Source organism: Rhinatrema bivittatum, chromosome 15, assembly GCF_901001135.1.
Source record: "Rhinatrema bivittatum chromosome 15, aRhiBiv1.1, whole genome shotgun sequence".
Taxonomy (NCBI): Eukaryota; Metazoa; Chordata; class Amphibia; order Gymnophiona; family Rhinatrematidae; genus Rhinatrema; species Rhinatrema bivittatum.
In genome coordinates this window covers 20232572-20250614 of record NC_042629.1, presented here as the reverse complement: position 1 = coordinate 20250614, position 18043 = coordinate 20232572, and the positions used below count along the sequence as shown (strand labels likewise).

General features: G+C 43.3%; 1 protein-coding gene across 7 annotated transcripts in view; it reads right to left on the bottom strand.

Annotated features, from left to right (window-relative positions):
- ROBO1 (roundabout guidance receptor 1) overlaps window positions 1–18043 on the bottom strand; it is a 1172418-nt gene that overhangs the window by 94793 nt on the left and 1059582 nt on the right. For all 7 annotated transcript variants that reach the window (XM_029577784.1, XM_029577785.1, XM_029577783.1 and 4 more), the window contains 5 exons: window positions 12370–12575; window positions 10329–10410; window positions 10018–10186; window positions 9758–9924; window positions 9121–9242 (listed from right to left, as the gene is read on the bottom strand). In XM_029577784.1, the coding sequence (XP_029433644.1) occupies window positions 9121–9242; window positions 9758–9924; window positions 10018–10186; window positions 10329–10410; window positions 12370–12575 (746 nt within the window). The remainder of the gene's footprint in view (window positions 1–9120; window positions 9243–9757; window positions 9925–10017; window positions 10187–10328; window positions 10411–12369; window positions 12576–18043) is intronic.

The following is an 18043-nucleotide window of genomic DNA, read 5'->3' as shown; positions in this document are numbered from 1 at the left end:
AAAACAAACCCACCCCGACCCTTTAAATTTAATTATTTAGAATCCCCCACCCTCCCGACCCCCCAAAAACTTTTCTAAAGTACCTGGTGGTCCAGTGGGGGTCCCAGGAGCGATTTCCCGCTCTCGAGCCATCGGCTGCCACTAATCAAAATGGCGCCGATGGCCCTTTGCCCTTGCCATGTGACAGGGGCTATCGGTGCCATTGGCTGGCCTCTATCACATGGTAGGAGCAATGGATGGCCCGTGCCATCATAATGGCATAATGGTACTCACCTATCAGCCCTTCACTTATAACTTTTTGGAAAGCCCATTTTAAAGATAATGGCAGTCCCAGACATCACAGGTCAGTGGAAGCTAGCATACCTCATTGGGGCTGCACACAACCATACAAGGCAGAGCCCTGCTACACCTAGCAAAGCAAACAGATGTTTGCTGGTTATGTTAGCTGCTGGGGGAGGTTAGACAGGGATGCTGATATGACTCTCTGAAGGCTAATTGGGAATAGGAAGTTGTCATTCCTTCACTTGTAGTACAGTCTTTTCAGAAATTTATGTCAGAGTATATTTAGTGATGACTACAGTAGCACCAACATGTCACCTAACATGACTACAGTAGCACCAACATGTCACCTCATTGAACCCAAAGCAAAGCTGTCTTAGAAGCTTTTTCCCTAGCCTGACATGTCACTGGTAGCCATTGGGAAATATAGTGGTCAATGTGCTGCATGGCCCTTTGTCTGTCCAGCTCAGAGCTAGTGATTTTGGCCAGTTTTTTGTCAGGGCATAAGAAATTGGCAGCATACTTTGTTCCAATTCGTAGTAGCAGTTACACTCCTTATCCTATCTGTGGCCACCCTTAAAGCACAAGGCTGAGGAGTCATATGGAGAGAAGCTTGCAGAATGGTCATTTTCCAAGCAGTGTCACCACCTTTCTGGTATTTACTGGTTTGAAGCCCTTGCTTGGCCACATGGCTGGAAACACTTGAGGCCAACGTAGCAGAGTAGATGTCCTATAAGAGAAATCTCCTGTGTTGTAAGAGCATTTGGGTCATTGTGGATACCGAGAGCAAGGCAGGTGTGTTAGTAGACTCTCGCTTCTCATCTCTGTGCATAACATTAAAGCTAGAGAAGGTGTTGTCAGCTGATTAGGTCATGAACCATCCTCCATCCAAAGCCTGGCACAGTGCTAAATGTATAGGGCAACTGCTCCCAGAAGTATCATGTGTTAATCATAATTGCCTTTGCACTTTTAGTGTTATGTAGAAAGACAAGCATTTAGGACCACCTGAGGGCTGGAGAGGCCCATGTCTGGAACTCTGATAATTTACATATCATATATGCTTCTAACAGATGTCTGTCATGCTGCCAGGTATATATTTATTTATTTATTTATTTATTTATTTAAAAGTTTTTATATACCGACATTCACTTTGAATATCACATCGGTTTACACTAAACATGAACTTAGCTTATAAATGCTATACAGAGAACTCTTGATTTATGCAAGTAATATGAACTATTTATAAATGCGAACAAAACATGAACTTAACTTAGTTTAACGCGAGTAAAATGAACTATTTAGAAATGCGAAGGAACGTAACCTTGACTTAGCTTAAAGCTCTTTATATAGAACTTTTTGTAAGTGCGAATAATTATAAGGAGGGGCGTTAGGTAACTAAGAGCAAGGATGACAGAGTTTATGTGTTTTAAGGACAGCGAATAGTTAGTTGAGTAACTGAATACTACATTACAGAGTTATTTGAGTAACCGGATACTACGTTACAGGGGTAATTACCTGAAAAATTTGATAGCATGGAGTGTAGGGAATTACAGAAGAGTAAAAACAGGGGAGATTGAACAGAGATTTGGAAGCAGGGGGAGGGGGTTTTACAGAAGAGTAAAAACAGAGGGGCGGATTTTAAAAGCCCTGCTCGCGTAAATCCGCCCGGAGTTTTTCGAGGGGGGCAGGTCGGGGGCGTGTCGGATCGGCGCGGCATTTTGGGGGCGGGACGCGGCATTTCGGGGGCGGGCCCGGGGGCGTGATTTTGGCCCGGGGCGGTCCCAGGGCATGGCCGCGCCCTCAGGAACCGCCCCCAGGTCGCGTCTCGGCGCGCTAGCGGCCCGCTGGCGCGCGGGGATTTACTTCTCCCTCCGGGAGGCGTAAATCCCCCGACAAAGGTAGGGGGGGGTCTAGATAGGGCCGGGGGGGTGGGTTAGATAGAGGAAGGGAGGGGAAGGTGAGGGGAGGGCGAAAGCGAGTTCCCTCCGAGGCCGCTCCGATTTCGGAGCGGCCTCGGAGGGAACAGCGGCAGGCTGCGCGGCTCGGCGCGCGCCGGCTACACGAAATCGGCAGCCTTGCGCGCGCCGATCCAGGATTTTAGCGGCTACGCGCGTATCTACTAAAATCCAGCGTACTTTTGTTTGCGCCTGATGCGCCAACAAAAGTACGCGAAGGTGCGCTTTTTGAAAATCTACCCCAGAATGTTTAAAGGGAGGTCTGAGGATGGGAAGGGGGAGTGAGGGGCAGTAATGTCTAGGTGAAAGACTAATGGGAAAGGAAGGATGGGGAGGCCTAAAAAGAGGATGAAGGGAGGGGGGGACAATGTGAGAAGGAGATGTAGGAGGGAGAGGCCTGGGGGGACCTGCATTCAGTGGGCACGATGTAAGGGTATAAGAGCCTGCCTGTTTAGGTGTATGCCTGTTTAAATAGCCAGGTCTTTAATTTTTCCTTAAATTTCTTTGGGCAGAGTTCTTGGCGTAGACTAGCTGGCATAGAGTTCCAAAGCGCAGGACCGGCTATGGACAGTGAGCGAGCTTCTGTGGATGCAAGTTTGTAGAGTTTGGGAGAGGGGGTGTGTAGGGTTGCCAGGTATTGATTTCTGGTTGGTCTTGAGGAGGTGTGGAATATTAATGAATCCTTGAACCAATTCATGTCTGGGTTATGTAGGGCTTTGTGGATGATGGATAGGGTTTTGTATTGGATACAGTGTACAATGGGGAGCCAGTGTAAATCCTTGAGGATGGGTGATATGTGTTCATTTTTTCGAATGTTAGTGAGGATGCGGGTGGTAGCATTTTGGAGGATTTGAAGTGGGTAGATGGCGTTTTTGGAGAGACCTGGGAGGAGGGAGTTGCAATAGTCAATTTTCGAGAAAATGGTTGCTTGTAGTACTGTGCGAAAATCAGTAAGATGAAGGAGGGGTTTTAATTTTTTCAAGGAATGTAATTTGAAAAAGCACTCTTTAAGAGTGGAATTGATGAATTTTTTGGAGTTCATATGGTTGTCCAGGGTGACACCAAGGTCTCTAACATGCTGAGTGAATGAGATAGATGTGGGAGGCGTGTGGTGTGGGGAGCTGTCAGAGCTATTTTGTGGTGTGATGAGCATTTCTGTTTTGGCAGTGTTGAGGGCAAGATGATGTTGGATAGAAGTGTGTTAATTGCGATCAGGGTGGATTCCCAGGTGTTGATGGCCTTAGGTAGGGAGTCGTTAACTGGTATGAGTATCTGGTATTTATTTATTTATTTATTTAACATTTTTATATACCGGGATTCATGCAAAATTTGCATATCGTCTCGGTTTACATTGTAACTGAAAAACAAGCATGAAGAATGCAAATTACATAGAACAGGGCATTAAAACTTGGGACAGAATACTTGGTATGACAGAATACTTGGTATGAGTACTCTGATGTCAGAAATGCCTCAGAAACAGCTTAGGCAGTGCCATCACCTGTGCCTTTGCAGGCCCACGTGACAGTATGCATCCGATGTACATGTGGATATGTTAAGATGCACACAAATGTGAGCTAGGGAATCAGGTTGCTAATGTGGAGTCTGTGATTGATACCTGTAGGTGTCAACTTGTAACTTCAGCTTGTGCCTTTAAGCTGCTGAGTTACTAGTGATTTGTTGGACTTCTAGAGGACTTGGCTCCATGTCCTTAGGCCACTATCTTGCCAACATGTGAGGGCTATGACAGAGTACAAGGCAAAGCCAAGACAAGCTCTGTACACCGTGTTGCCAGTCTGCCACAAAGGCTATGAAAAGATGTTACTCTTTTGGACTGGTAATCACTATGAAAAGATTAGGCCAGCCACATCTCCATGGTGTTAGGTTTATTTAGTGTGTACATTGTCTACTTCAGTCTCTTGCACTTATTGCTCCACTATGGCTAGGTGGCCTAACTAGATTTAAGTGATTGCTGTGACACACTGACGCAGACGAGGACCTGTGCGTACAAGAAAGACAGAGATAAGACCAGCTCAAAACATTCTGCTGGGCTCTCTTCCATGAAAGGGGAAGGAGTAAATGAGGTCTATCAGGCAAAGAAGTGCTGGATGATGCTTTGCTGAAGTTGACTGCCAGTTCGTGTGGTTTCCCTGGCTTCTGTGGGGGGACACGAGGGATCCTGGGGTAGATCGGGAATGACGTCTACTGGGAGACCATGGTGTAATGCCAGATTATGGAATACACAGCAGAGTAGAACTATCTCATTGACTCTGGGTGGGGCTACATTAAAGCTCCCCACGATTTATCTAAACTAAAATCTTCTTTTGAGAACTCCAAAGGTGAGTTCTATGATACAGTGAGTAGAACGTAAGTCATCATTGTACCTCATCTCTGCTGGTGTGTTGGGAATAGCAACTGGTGTGAGAAGCCATGTTCTGTAACCATATCCTGAATCTCCTGCGGGAAACAGAGAACGTCTGCATCATTCACTCCACTCTGACTTGGTGATCTCGCTGCCAACACACAGCATGCTATCAGATATTAGAAGCTAGGCTCTAGCCTAACAGGAACCTTAAATGGCTATTGGCAAGCCCAAAGTCCATGCCACCTTTTACTGTGACACAATATGAACGCTCAAATGCTTGCTTATGCTGCGTCAGATCTTCCTGAATGGGAAACTGCTTCTGGGGTTCCTATGCAATGTGTCCATGTCACTCACAACCAGCCTCTCGAAAGCCATTTCTTGTACTCTTCTAACACAGAAACTGCAGATCACAGCTACCAAACTTTTCATAGCAGAAAGACTGCAACCTCGTGGTATGATTGTACATGTCCCTAGCTGTTCTGCAATCTGTCCTCCAGAGATGCACATTTGTCTGACATAACTCTAATAGGGCCAAAATACACAACCCCCTGTTCTTTAACCTGTGTGATAGTCAAGACTTACTGTAGCTGACATTCTGGCTGACAGCTCATTAATAGGGCATACTTGACCTGGGAGTCCCTGCAGTGTGGACACCAAATGGGATTGGTTTGCAAGTGACCTTTCAACACTTCCAAATGGGAGCATTTGATAAACCACTAACTTAAAGTTTACCAATAGGAAATATGTAGTCTGTGGTCACACAAAGAGCTTTGTGTCAAGTGTATCATTTGGGAATGCAAAATTAGCAGGCCTCTCTGGCAAGGAGAGAGAAAGCCGGGCTCTGGCTCACTGACCGAACTGTACAAGCCACTTGTCATGTCACTTATGCTGTTCTCATTCCCGACAGCCCCCCCCCCCCCCCCACCACCATTGACATTCGCTGATAACACATAGCTGGAGAGGGACAAGAGAAAGAAGCATCAGTCTTACCTATCACTATAGAGGCCATCTTCAAAACATTCAACAGGGCCAATTGCCTAAGTATAAAGAAATCATGCGCGGCTCCTGGGTATCTGGCTACCTCGTCGAGGATGCGCAGTTGAGCATCACAGACCACTTGCACATTGATGGAGTGGAAGAGTTTTCTGTTGCAGTAGATCTCTTCCCTGAGATGGGGTGGGATGATGGGTATGTGAGTGCACTCAATAGCTCCCAGAACATTTGGAAAGTTTGCAATGGCATAAAACTCTTCAATTCCAGCAAGTTCTGCCTTTCATGAGGGAATGCTACGTACCGATTAATGTAAGCAAGTGCAGCTGTTATGACCTGGCCCAGACAGTGGGAAAATGAGATTTGGGACATTCCCCCAATGGCCCCGACTGTCATTCGGAAGGAGCTGGATGCCATGAAATGGAGGGTGCATAAAAGTTTGGTGAAGCCCGGTATAGCCTGGGACCTTTCTGTGACCGGATCCAAATCCCCTCTGAGTTCTTCAGCCTGAGAGCTGAGGCGATATCTGCTATGTGTTCCTCCAGCATGCCCACTAATTTGGTTCGTGCCGTGGGCTGGGACACTTGACCGGCAGGCCCAGTGACCCTGGCTCTGGGACTTCCCTAGCAGGGAAGCCCGTTGTAGTGGTTCTTGTTGCTGTCAATGCCGACGAGCAGCCCGAAACAGCCAGTATTTCAGTACAAGTAAACTTCCCTCTAACACTGTAGCTTTAGGAAGTCAGACCAGATAAGAAAAGATGTTTTTATTGACCCTGGAACCTTTGGTAGGTGTGTCTGATAGGAGGCTTCATTTTATCATGCGTGATAATAGCTGCGATAATAACTGTATTCCACGATAACGGCCGCTGTCCCGCGATAAAAACCTTTTGGTCCTCTACCACAAAAAAAAAATAAAAGGTGTTGTTATTTCCCAGGTTAAAACCCACATATGGTGTTTAATTTCACTACTAAATGTGGTAGGGACCCCTAATTTGCATAATGTTCAAGCTTTTGCATTCTCATTATCATATTTGCATGTAATGATCCACGTGCTAAATATCGTTATGTCTACAAGTGTTAGACCCCTTTTATCCCGCCCTATGGCCCTATCGCAATTTGATGATTGATCCTACAAAAGAGGCATTGTGGAGGTGGGAGGGAGGGGAATGGGAACCGTAAATCCACACACATATGTTGTACCATGTCAGCAGTAAGTTAACATTGTGCAGGAGAGTTTGTGTGGATACTTCCCAGGAATTTTCAAAGCAAAAGTGAGTAAAATCTTTAAGTAAAAAGTACCCGCAGAACTCCTCATCTTTGAAAATGACCCTTGTTTCCAGATTATAATGCTACATAGCTGGTTGTTGTTGAAAAAGGGTGAGTGGCATCAAGGTCAGCTAGCACTTACCTGGATCGGTAATGGAGGAGGAGGCAACCCCTGACCTCAGACTCTGCCTCTGTAACACGTTCTAGAGTACTGTCACTATCTCCCCCTTCTAAGGTCTAAGCCCTGCCCCTCCCAGACTGTCAAAACCAGAGTGTTCTCTTGTTTCAGCTTCAGGTTCCTTCATTTCCCAGGGCTGGTCTATCCATTTGGCAAACTGTAGGAACAGTTTGCCTTGATTATCTGTGGCTAATGCTTACAGCAGCTATTTCACTGAATTTTCTACCCATTTATGGTGGTTTCAACATTAATATGTAAAGAAATTTAGTAGATTTGTTGTGGTAAGTGAATTCCATGCAGTAATGAGTTGATTTTTCTCTTTTTTTTTTAGGGGGGGTGGAGTATATATGTATAACTTAGGTATACCACATCATTACACTATTCCTAATCTCCATAAGCCCTTGCATACTGTGTGATGTTGCTATGTAGAGCAGACAAAATTACAGAGATTGGCAGTAATCAGTCAGAGCTATTTCAGTATTAAACCAATACTTAGTGGTAAATCCACATTCAATTTCAGTAGACTGTTGCCACTAAATAATGGTTACATTTGAAAACCTTAAAGCCCTAATTATGATAAATTTAAGAAATGCAATCTTGAGTTGTAGATACAATCTGTTGTTTGTTCTAAAACTTTGTGCATTTCTTTTTAGAAGAGCTTATGAGAGGCCGCCAACATTGAACATAGATGAGAACATGATGGCAATCCTGCAGAGAAATAAGAAGACCCTGCTGGGTCAGCCCTATAGTCCACTGAGCTTAATATCCTGTGTCTGACCATGGCCAATCCAGGTGGCTTGGAAGTTCCTGGCAGATCCTACTAGGAAGATCCCTTTTTGTTCCTCACTCCAGGAAGTAAGAGGTGGTATTCTCTAAGTTGACCTGGTTAATAATGGATAATGGATCTCTCCTCCAGAAGTTTGTTCAAAACATTTTTTTTAACCCAGGTCCAGCCTTGACCAAATTTTCCAGCAACAAACTGCACAGCTTAATTTTGCATTGACTGAAAAAACATAATCTTAAATTTGTTTTAAATCTGCTGCCAGTGGGCTTCATGGAGAAACTAATCCAGTCCCCTATATTATCTACTTCCAGAGAATTTCAAGAAAATGAAAATACTACACTTGCTGCAAAGGAAAATTAACAGTTTGAGAAGTACTTATCTCCTTTGCCCAACACTAGTCACAGTTCATAAAGTTGTACAAAAACATATAAAAAAATCCAACATTCACTAATGACTGTAACCTAAACTTTGGATGAGATTCAGGATTCAATATGCTGCATCATATCTCCAGAATAACCATCTCGGGAACTGCACACAATATGACTCATTATCAGCAGCACAATATATTGCATTAGCATAGTCCACAGCATGTGTACATTACCTACCATTTGCTAGCAATGAATACCAACCTCTTATTCTACTAATACTAGAAATAAAATGCTGCTATCATCAAAATGGATTATAAGGATCAATTACCACCAACCCATCCCCCATTCCCAGTCTGCTCATGAGTCTCTCTTAAGGGTAGAGAAAAGTAGATAACTGGACACACTGGTGGACCAATTGGTCCTTACCTGCTATCTACATTGGTGTGATTATCTCTGTTGATTGGCACATGATACAACAAATCATGCTGTCATAGTTATTACTATTACTTTCAAAAATAGATGTAATTTTGCAACCACATTGGGGGACATAGGGGACCTGGATTCAGCAGTATGAGTAAAATCATGAGTGCTCAGGAAAGAGCAATCAGTCGATTTGGAAAATGTTCACCTCGTGGTAGCCTAGGCTCCTGAGGTAGAGGAGAGAAACACAGACATATCAGGCTCAGTCTCTGAGAAAAGGAGTTTTCAAGATGATAGAGAATTTCTTATTTCCCATTTGGCAACACTGAGGATTAAATGGAAAAGAACGGAACTATGGTAACAAATGGTGGTTTTTCTCTGACAACTTTGTCAGAGATTTTCCCATGAATGACTGTCCCTTTAAAATCCTACAGAATTTTTTTTTTAAAGCGATATGATGTTAATTTAGTACAGAAAACTACCTCCTGTCTTTCCCTGTTTCATTTTGTTTACACTCACCGTCCAATGAACTTCCATAGAAGAAGAGGATAGAATGGTGGGGTTATGAAGGTGGAGGACCACGTCCCCCAGCTCTCTCTGCACCTGCTTGTGGTCCACACCCTGACTGGTAGGAGCAACATCTGTAATTATTGAAGAAGCCAAGTTATTCTCTATTTTTTGGAACACGTGAAATATTGCATGTAGCAGATTCACTTCCGAAGGAACCACACTTTCCACTCTGTAATAGTGCCTGGCCACATATCCCAGTTATTGTTTTGTCACAGTTGATGGTTGCTTGACAGCAGTGTTCAATTCTAATTGAGGTTTTTACTTTGAATTTAATTTCAGTATTAGACAAATATGCTAATACTGTTCAATCTCCCTCCAACTGTATTACAACAATTTTGTATTAGTCTTTATATGTGAAGCAAGTAAATATCTGTACCAATAGCTAATTATTTTATAATTAATAAAACATATTCTTCCTTCTCTAAATATCAATTTCAATATTAGCTTGAAATTTTGCTACAGAAATAAAAAATAAAATAAGACAAACCTAAGACATTAGGATAGACTAAGCCTAATTAAGTTTAAACTTTGTGTTCTAAAGTTTTAATAGATCCTGTTAAAGTTAGCATGCTGGCATTTGGTTTACCTTGGGTTTTCACGGGGTCAGATATTTGGCTTGGATCACTAAGTCCATATGCGTTGGCTGCCCGTACGAGGAAGAGGTAAATGGCAGTAGGTCGGAGCCCTTTAACCACAAACGTTTCTGTCTTTACGTTTTCAGCCACAGTTTGCCAACTGCTCCCAGATGCGTGGCTAAGAGGAAAACAGAGCCATTGATCACAGAACACTTACCAAAACTGTAACCCACAGCAGGAAGAGATCATGTGCATAGCAGATTGAGGGTACCTGAAGGCCTCGATGATGTAAGATGTTGGAGTGGCACCTGAATTCAGATTAGGCTGCCAAGACAGTGCTACTGTATTTTTGCTGACATCTTTGATTTCAGGTTTTGATGGTGCACTGGGGATTAAATTGGGGTCAGTGGGTCTTGGTGGTTGAACTGGAACGCCAAATTCTAACAAAAGAGGTGACAATTAAGAAACATACTGTCAATCACTGCCTTCTTGAAGTGGGTTTAGCACAGAAGAAACCACAACACCTTGGAATTTCAGCTTCTGCACAAGCTTCTCCCACAAAAGGGGTTTGCTGATGCTTACCTTGAACCTCAATGTAAGCACTCCAGGTTGCTTCACCGCTCGGGGTTGCAGCAGTGCAGGTGTACCGACCAGTGTCACCCAGCTGGGAAAGAAAAGATAGGAAAAGTACTGGAAGCAGCTGGGAACTCACTATATGGGAAAATTAACAATGGAATTGTTCGTAGAATTTGTTCATTTGTTAGTGGATAAGCCATTACACCCCACTAAAGTAATTTTCAAAGAAGTTAATCATGAAATGTAACATATTATCATAGCAATTTTCAAAAGCCTGTGTTACATGCATTTAACACAAGTAAAACCTATGGACAATTCAACAGCATATTGTAGACATGTTCAAAAGCCAGTTAATGTAGATTTAATGCATTCACATCATAAACCCCAGTTTTAAGCAAATAAATCCTTTTGAAAATTACTCCGTAAGCAATAAACAGAATTTATCATGATTACAACAAACTATAGAACATCAATGCAGTTTCTGTTTATATGACTTAACCAACCAAATGAAGCACATAATTTGTTTTTCTCATTCAACTGAAAGCAATAACCATGTTTTCTAAACCTTTGGTAAAGTGTAACTGCCAGGTGCTGAAGTGAATTAGGACAAGAAAATCACCTTTTCCTTCTTTTCATAGCTTTAATGAGCAGTTCCTTAGAAATGTAAAAGCTTCCCCATAATACACGGGATGGTTTGCTTAAGTACTCAAGAGTCACTGCTTCTGCAGGGCCAATTATTGTCAAGCTCATTGCAAGACGACAAGTCAAACAGGTATAACCAGAAGGGAGAATGATAAATACGCATATAAATGCAAACAAACTGAACCGTGCTTGCACCCTTTGCAGGATTTCTGAGCTGCAGAGCAATTTGAGCTACCCACTGGGCTTAGTCAAAGGAGAAAAAAAAGATTCAAGCTTCCACCCTGGAGGACGAGTCTGCCAGAAGAAAGAATCACTTGAGAGTCAAAAGGTCACTGGATCAAATTCTATCTTGGCACACAGTGCATCAAAACCTGTGAACAGACAAGCAGTGCATCGCAGAAACATTGTAGTACTGTTTAGAAATAAAAGGCAACAAAAAAGTAGGTGATACCTTTCCACCAGCCTAAATACATTTCTCACTATCTTTGGAGAGCTATATTTCCTTCATCAGCAGACAACTTCGATCTCATGAAGGGAGTATAGCTCTCAAAAGCTAGTCATAAACATATTTTTAGTAAAATAGAAAGACATCGCCTTCAAGTTTTTTTGCTGACCTTTACTTCTGTGTATCCAAGTGGATCAACACAGCAACTACATGCGAAAAGTGGAAAATGAAGAAATAATTACATGCAATCAAATAAATACTACAGTGGAGGAAACTCTGACCACCAACTGTTTAAAGATCTACATGTCCCCAGGCTGCAATAGCCAGGAGGTAGCAACAGGTGTGCAAAAGCAGTGCCATATTTCTACAAGTTTTATGACTTGTCAAGAACAGACAGAAATGAAAACCACTTATCATGTTCACAGCCCTCAGCTACAGTCAGTAGGCGATAAGCCATCATAATACCATGCTTGGATTTCAAAATTTGCATTTTTTTAAATCATTCGAAGGAAAATAATGCTTGCTTTACTCAGCATCGGAAATACCTGCTTAACATTAAAGTTATCAAAGTGTTTCCGTATTCCAAAACAGCCTATGCCAATATAATGTGCTACATAACCATATACCAGTGCTCAAAGCTTACATTCTGCCAAGACTGAATTAATGAGGTAAGTTCTAAATTAGTTTTTTTTTTCATTTGCAAATAATTAATTGTATAGCCATGCAGTTTTTACAATTAACGCTACCTTAAACATATTTCGTTCAGGAGACAGTTTGCAATTGTTTCCTTCAGGCTATGTAATAAGTCAACAATTTTAGGCGTACCAGAATGAGAAATCCGACAGGCAGCAAATTAAAACTACATTAATACAGTTATTTACCATCCCATTACACTTTAAAATCAGTGATTGACGCCTTCTTGCCTGCTAGATAAAAACAAAGGTTGATATCTCATACTACCTTGGCATAGCGGATCTGCAGAGCACCCGTCTCCTGCTGCTTGATGCGGGAATCCTGCGTGGGGATAAGGAGCCCATCCTTCCTCCAGAGAATGGTGGGAGCTGGAACGCCTGTGGCCATGCAACTGAGGACTAACGTTCCATCCACTGCTACAGTCTGATTCAGTGGGCCCTGCCGAATGATGGGGGGAGGCCGGTCTGCAACCACTGCAGGGAGAAACAGGAAATAGGTTTCAGAAACTGGAAGCAATTTTCTAATCATCTCAGCAACAGCAGTTGCTCCAGGCCTTGAACAAAAAAAATTCTAAAGATAATTAAACAAGTAATTAAACTTGGAGTCATGCATTATTCAGGCTGCATTTACATGATATGCATGGTACTGTTCCTGAATATGAAAATGTTTTATCTGTGAAAAGGGGTACCTGACTGGCGTGTCATAGGAAATCTAGTCCATGCAGAATTGCTTATGGAATTAGATGGGATTTCTCAATTCAACTTCAATTACAGAGTAGCCCCCAGTGCTGCGTAACAGAATATGCTTTAGTCTCTATCCAAAATGGCACAATAATGGGAAAGAGAAAGGGTTCAGATACTGTGCATAGTGCAAGAAAACTTGGACACACAAGTATGAATCTGAGCATCTGTAGGAGAAACCAACATTTGCACATTTTCTGACTATAGGGGGGTGGGACTCAATGCTGGATTTATGGATATCTTTACAGTTCTGTTGTATTCTGATAACACTGCCCTTAGAAACAAAAGTGCAACAAAGAGGCCAAAATATAAAATAATTTTAATAGGAATTAATGCAGGCTAATTGTATCTCTGACTGAAGAGATATTAATCTAATCACTCTTTTAGTGATCTTGAACAGGAATAGACGTTAGTCCTCAAGACCCACAAGCAGGGCTGGTTTCAAGGAGATTCACAGCAACTATCCATTAGATAAATTTACAGACAGCAACTACAAAATACGGCTAATTTTTCTGTTTGGCTATCCCTGAAATCCAGGTCTGTTAGTGGATAAGAATAGGACCTGTCCATGCCCGACCTAATTAAAATCATTTGATAGGGTCAGTCCAGTCTTAAGATGACCCCTTACAAACAGGGCTGTTGAGTACTGGTAAATCCGGTGGTAATCACCAAGTCTGTACACACAAAGTTTTATTACTATTTTCACAATCAAGGCTCACTAAAGGCTAATTCTCTACATAGGATACCCTTCAGGTTTTGTTTTTTTAACACTGTAGAAGTAAAGTAGCAGCAACAACCTGCATCTGATTACAAAGGCACAGTCTAAGATTCCCTGTGCATAGAACGTTTAACATATTACAACATTTATTTTTTAACATTTTTTAGCCTGAAAACCAGAGATATGCGAACTAGCAATTTTTTAGGTTCATTTCAGATTTTCCCATGTGGGTCTGGATATAAAAACAACTTTCCATCAAAGTTGAATCAGGAAGCTGAAAGCCACCTGGGCTTATGCATGACTTCCAATGTTTCTGCCCATCTCTCCCAGAAAGATGTAGCAGCACCATCACTTACTTGTTCAAGTGCAACTAAGAATAAATATGGGTTACCCTACCATAAAAGGGATAGGAGTAATTATGCACCATGAATGCATATCAGGAAAGAGAGAATGAGGGCTGCATATATGGTACTGAAGCTAAGACGGTAACTTTCAAATGGGCCCGCAGTCAGATACTCTGCAAATTTATTTCCTGCATGCACATACACATGCATGTTATCAAACAGGCAGGGCCGGTGCAAGGGTATTAGGCGCCCTAAGTGAGACTTCTGCCTTACACACCCCCCCCCCCCCCGGGTCCAGGCTCTGGCCCAGGCCTGACCTGCCCAAACACACAAGTAAAAATTATGCAACAATAAAATGAAGAAATATAAAACATCAATAAGAGTAAAACCATACTAGTAAAAGGAATATTTCAAAAAGGCAAACAAACAGTGAAATCCAATAATTAAAAACAAAAAAAAAAGTTCCAGCTCCAAAACAAAAATAAAAAAACAGCAAGTAGATGTGACTCGGTTATTTACACTTTCGGATAAAGGAAGGAGTAGGGGGCATTCCATGAAGTTAACAAATAGCACATTTAAGACTAATCGGAGAAAATTCTTTTTCACTCAACGTACAATTAAGCTCTGGAATTTGTTGCCAGAGGATGTGGTTAGTGCAGTTAGTGTAGCTGGGTTCAAAAAAGGTTTGGATAAGTTCTTGGAGGAGAAGTCCATTAACGGCTATTAATCAAGTTTACTTAGGGAATAGCCACTGCTATTAATTGCATCAGTAGCATGGGATCTTCTTGGTGTTTGGGTACTTGCCAGGTTCTTGTGGCCTGGTTTGGCCTCTATTGGAAACAGGATGCTGGCCTTGATGGCCCTTGGTTTGACCCAGCATGGCAATTTCTTATGTTCTTATGTTCTTAACAACACCTAAGGGGCCGAAAACGCGTGTCCAATCCCCCGAACCTAATAACGCCCGCAACATGCAAATGCATGTTGATGGCCCTATTAGGTATTCTTGCGCGATTCAGAAAACAAACTGTGCAGCCAAGCCGCACATTTTGCTTTCAGAAATTAGCGCCTACCCAAAGGTAGGCGCTAATTTCTTCGGGCACCGGGAAAGTGCACAAAAAAGCAGTAAAAACTGCTTTTCTGTGCACCCTCCGACTTAATATCATGGCGATATTAGGTTGGAGGTCCCGAAACTTTCCAAAAGTAAAAAAAATTTGAAGTCGGCCCGTGGCTGTCGGGTTGAAAACCGAATGCTCAATTTTGCCGGCGTCCAGTTTCCGAGCCCGTGGCTGTCAGTGGGCTCGAGAACAGATGCCGGCAAAACTGAGCGTCAGCTCTCAAACCCGCTGACAGCCGCCGCTCCGGTCCAAAAGGAGGCGCTAGGGACGTGCTAGTGTCCCTAGCGCCTCCTTTTACCTGGTTTTACCGCCGGGCCTAATTAGCATACTGAATCGCGTGCACAGGAGAGTGGCCTGTGCACGCGCACTTTGAATTTCCAGATGCCCTGAGATTGTCGTAGATTAGCTGATGAAGTGGGGAGTGGGGGTTGTTGTGCACAAACTTTCTCCTTTCTCTCATATACATACGTTTGTTCTTTCTCACACACATACACACACAGGCTCTTCCACACATGCATACCTCTACTAGACACACACATACACACACATGCTTTCTCGCTCTCACACCATCTCTCCTTGACATATACATGCCCTTATTCACTCAGAAAAACCCCTTCTCTCACATACACACTTACGGCCTGATTTTAAAAGGGCCACGTGTGCATATTTTTGGAAGGACCCAGCCACCCCCCGTTACATGCTGACATGCCAGACCTCTCCAAAGGGGCGGGCTGGGGAAATAGAGTCTGGGCAGGGAGGGGCGGGGGGTGGACCAGGACAGCACCATTAGCCGCTGTCCTGGGGAAGCACACATTGGCAGCTGGCTCCTCCAGAACAGAACTATGAAAAAAAAAAGGGGGTTAGGTAGGGATAGTTTAGGGATCAGGGATGAGAGGGGAAGAAGGATAGGGTTAGGGAACTTGGAAAGGCCTACCTGCCTCGTCACGTGTATTTTTTAAGCTCCCCTCCTGTTGCCTGCGTGACATACATCCGCCCACACATGGGTGCGCATGTGTGCACAGATATCGTATTTTATAACACACGCTTGCAGTGTCCAAGTGCGTGCGCTGGTAACTGTGTGCACATGGACGCCCGTGCGTTTTTTTTTTTTTTTTTAAATCGATCCCTATGGTTCCTTGTCTCATTCACACGCGTACCCTTACACAGGCTCCCTGCCTCCCACCAAACCATCGCTCTCTTGTACACACAATCCTTCTCACTCACACACATCCTCATACAAACTCCCTCTCTCACACTCATATACACATTCCCTCATAAAGGCTCCTATACACACACACACACACACACACACACACACACCTTCCCCTCTGTCTGTCTTTCATACACCCCCTCATACAGATACTCTCTGTCTCTTGCACACACACACCCTTCACACAGGTTCCCTCTCTCTGGCACACAAACCCTTATACAGATTCCCTTATACACACACACACACATACACACACACACACACACACATGTACTCTCACTCCCTCACAGAGGCTCCCTCTATCTCATACACACACACAGAGTCACTGCTTGCGGCCTGCTGAGTCTGCTTCGCTCGGCTGTGAATGGGATGGGCTCCGCTTGTGGCCCGCCAAGTCTGTTTTTCTCGGCTGCAAGCAGGATGGGTACCACTCGCAGCCTGTTGAGTCTTCTGTCTGCCACGAGCAGGACGGGCGCCACTCATGGTTGCTGAGTCTTCTCTTTCCATGAATGCGATAGGCTCTGCTCACGGCCCGCCAAGTCTCTACTCCTCTCGGCCGTAAGCAGGATGGGCTTCGCTCGCGGCCCCACATGGCTGCTCTTTGCCAACCCCTTCTGGTTGGTGCCCTAGGCAACTGCCTAGTGGACCTGCCAGCCCTGCATATGTGTGCTCCTAATTTTAAGCTCGTGTACACTCAGCTGTGTAAATTGGTTTCGGGACGCGCAAGTGAGAGAATTTTATACAGATATGTGTCCAAGCCAATTCGTCCACCAAGTTGCTCAGTTTAGAGCTAGGTCTTCCAAATCCCTCTGTTTCTTTAGCCAGGCCCATCTTTGTTTTGTTTTAATTAGAAATGTTTTTATTTTTATATCGTTTGATTATGATTGTACTATCTGTAACCCACCCCGAACATCGGAGGGTGCAGCTAATAAATCCTTTTAAGTAAAAAAAATAAAAATAGCCTGCTCTCCCCCCAGTTAACCCAGACCCTTCAAACACTTCATAGATGCCTGGAAATTTTATAAAGACTTACACCTTCTCCGTAGCAGAAGTAAATTTGCTCTCAAATATACTTGAGTGTGCGCCCAGGTGCGTATCTACTTGTACGCATATCTCATGTGCCCACCCCAGACCACTCATGACCCACCCACGTTCTGCCTTCTTTTTTCCCCCCAATGCAAGATATTTACACTTAGGTACTTAAACGTGTGCATGTGGGTGGACACACGCATGTGCTAGATGTGCAGCCATCTTCTGCTTTTGGTGTACGCCCTGCGTTTAAAATTCCCTTTAATAATGTATTCTAAAACTTCCAGAGGGTGAGCTATGTTAGTCTGCCTTAGCAAACATTAGACAGATGCTGATGACACCTTATGCCTCAAGAATAAAATTGATCAATCCTTGGAGCTTTAACAAAAGTTAAGTAATCATACATATATTTTAGGTCTGAGAAGTATTAAGTTTTTATGTGCAATAGTGGAGAATTCTTAAAAAGTGATTGAAATCTGCCATAAATCAGACATAACAGCATAGATAGTTCATGCATGCTGTCTGAAGCATTATTCCGATGGTCTATATTTACTTGCTTGAAACCATTGAGTGCTCAATTTTGTTCTAATGTATCATTAACATTTCACTCATTATTTGCCACTTGTATAATACTTTTATACCTCAATACATCTGTTAGTCTATAAGCTTTTGAACACAAGAATCCACTTCATCAGATGCATCTCAAGTCTCTAAAGGGTGTCAAATTTAAGAATGCGAGAGCGGATGACGTCACCGCGCGGGTCGGACGGCTGATCCCGAGCTGC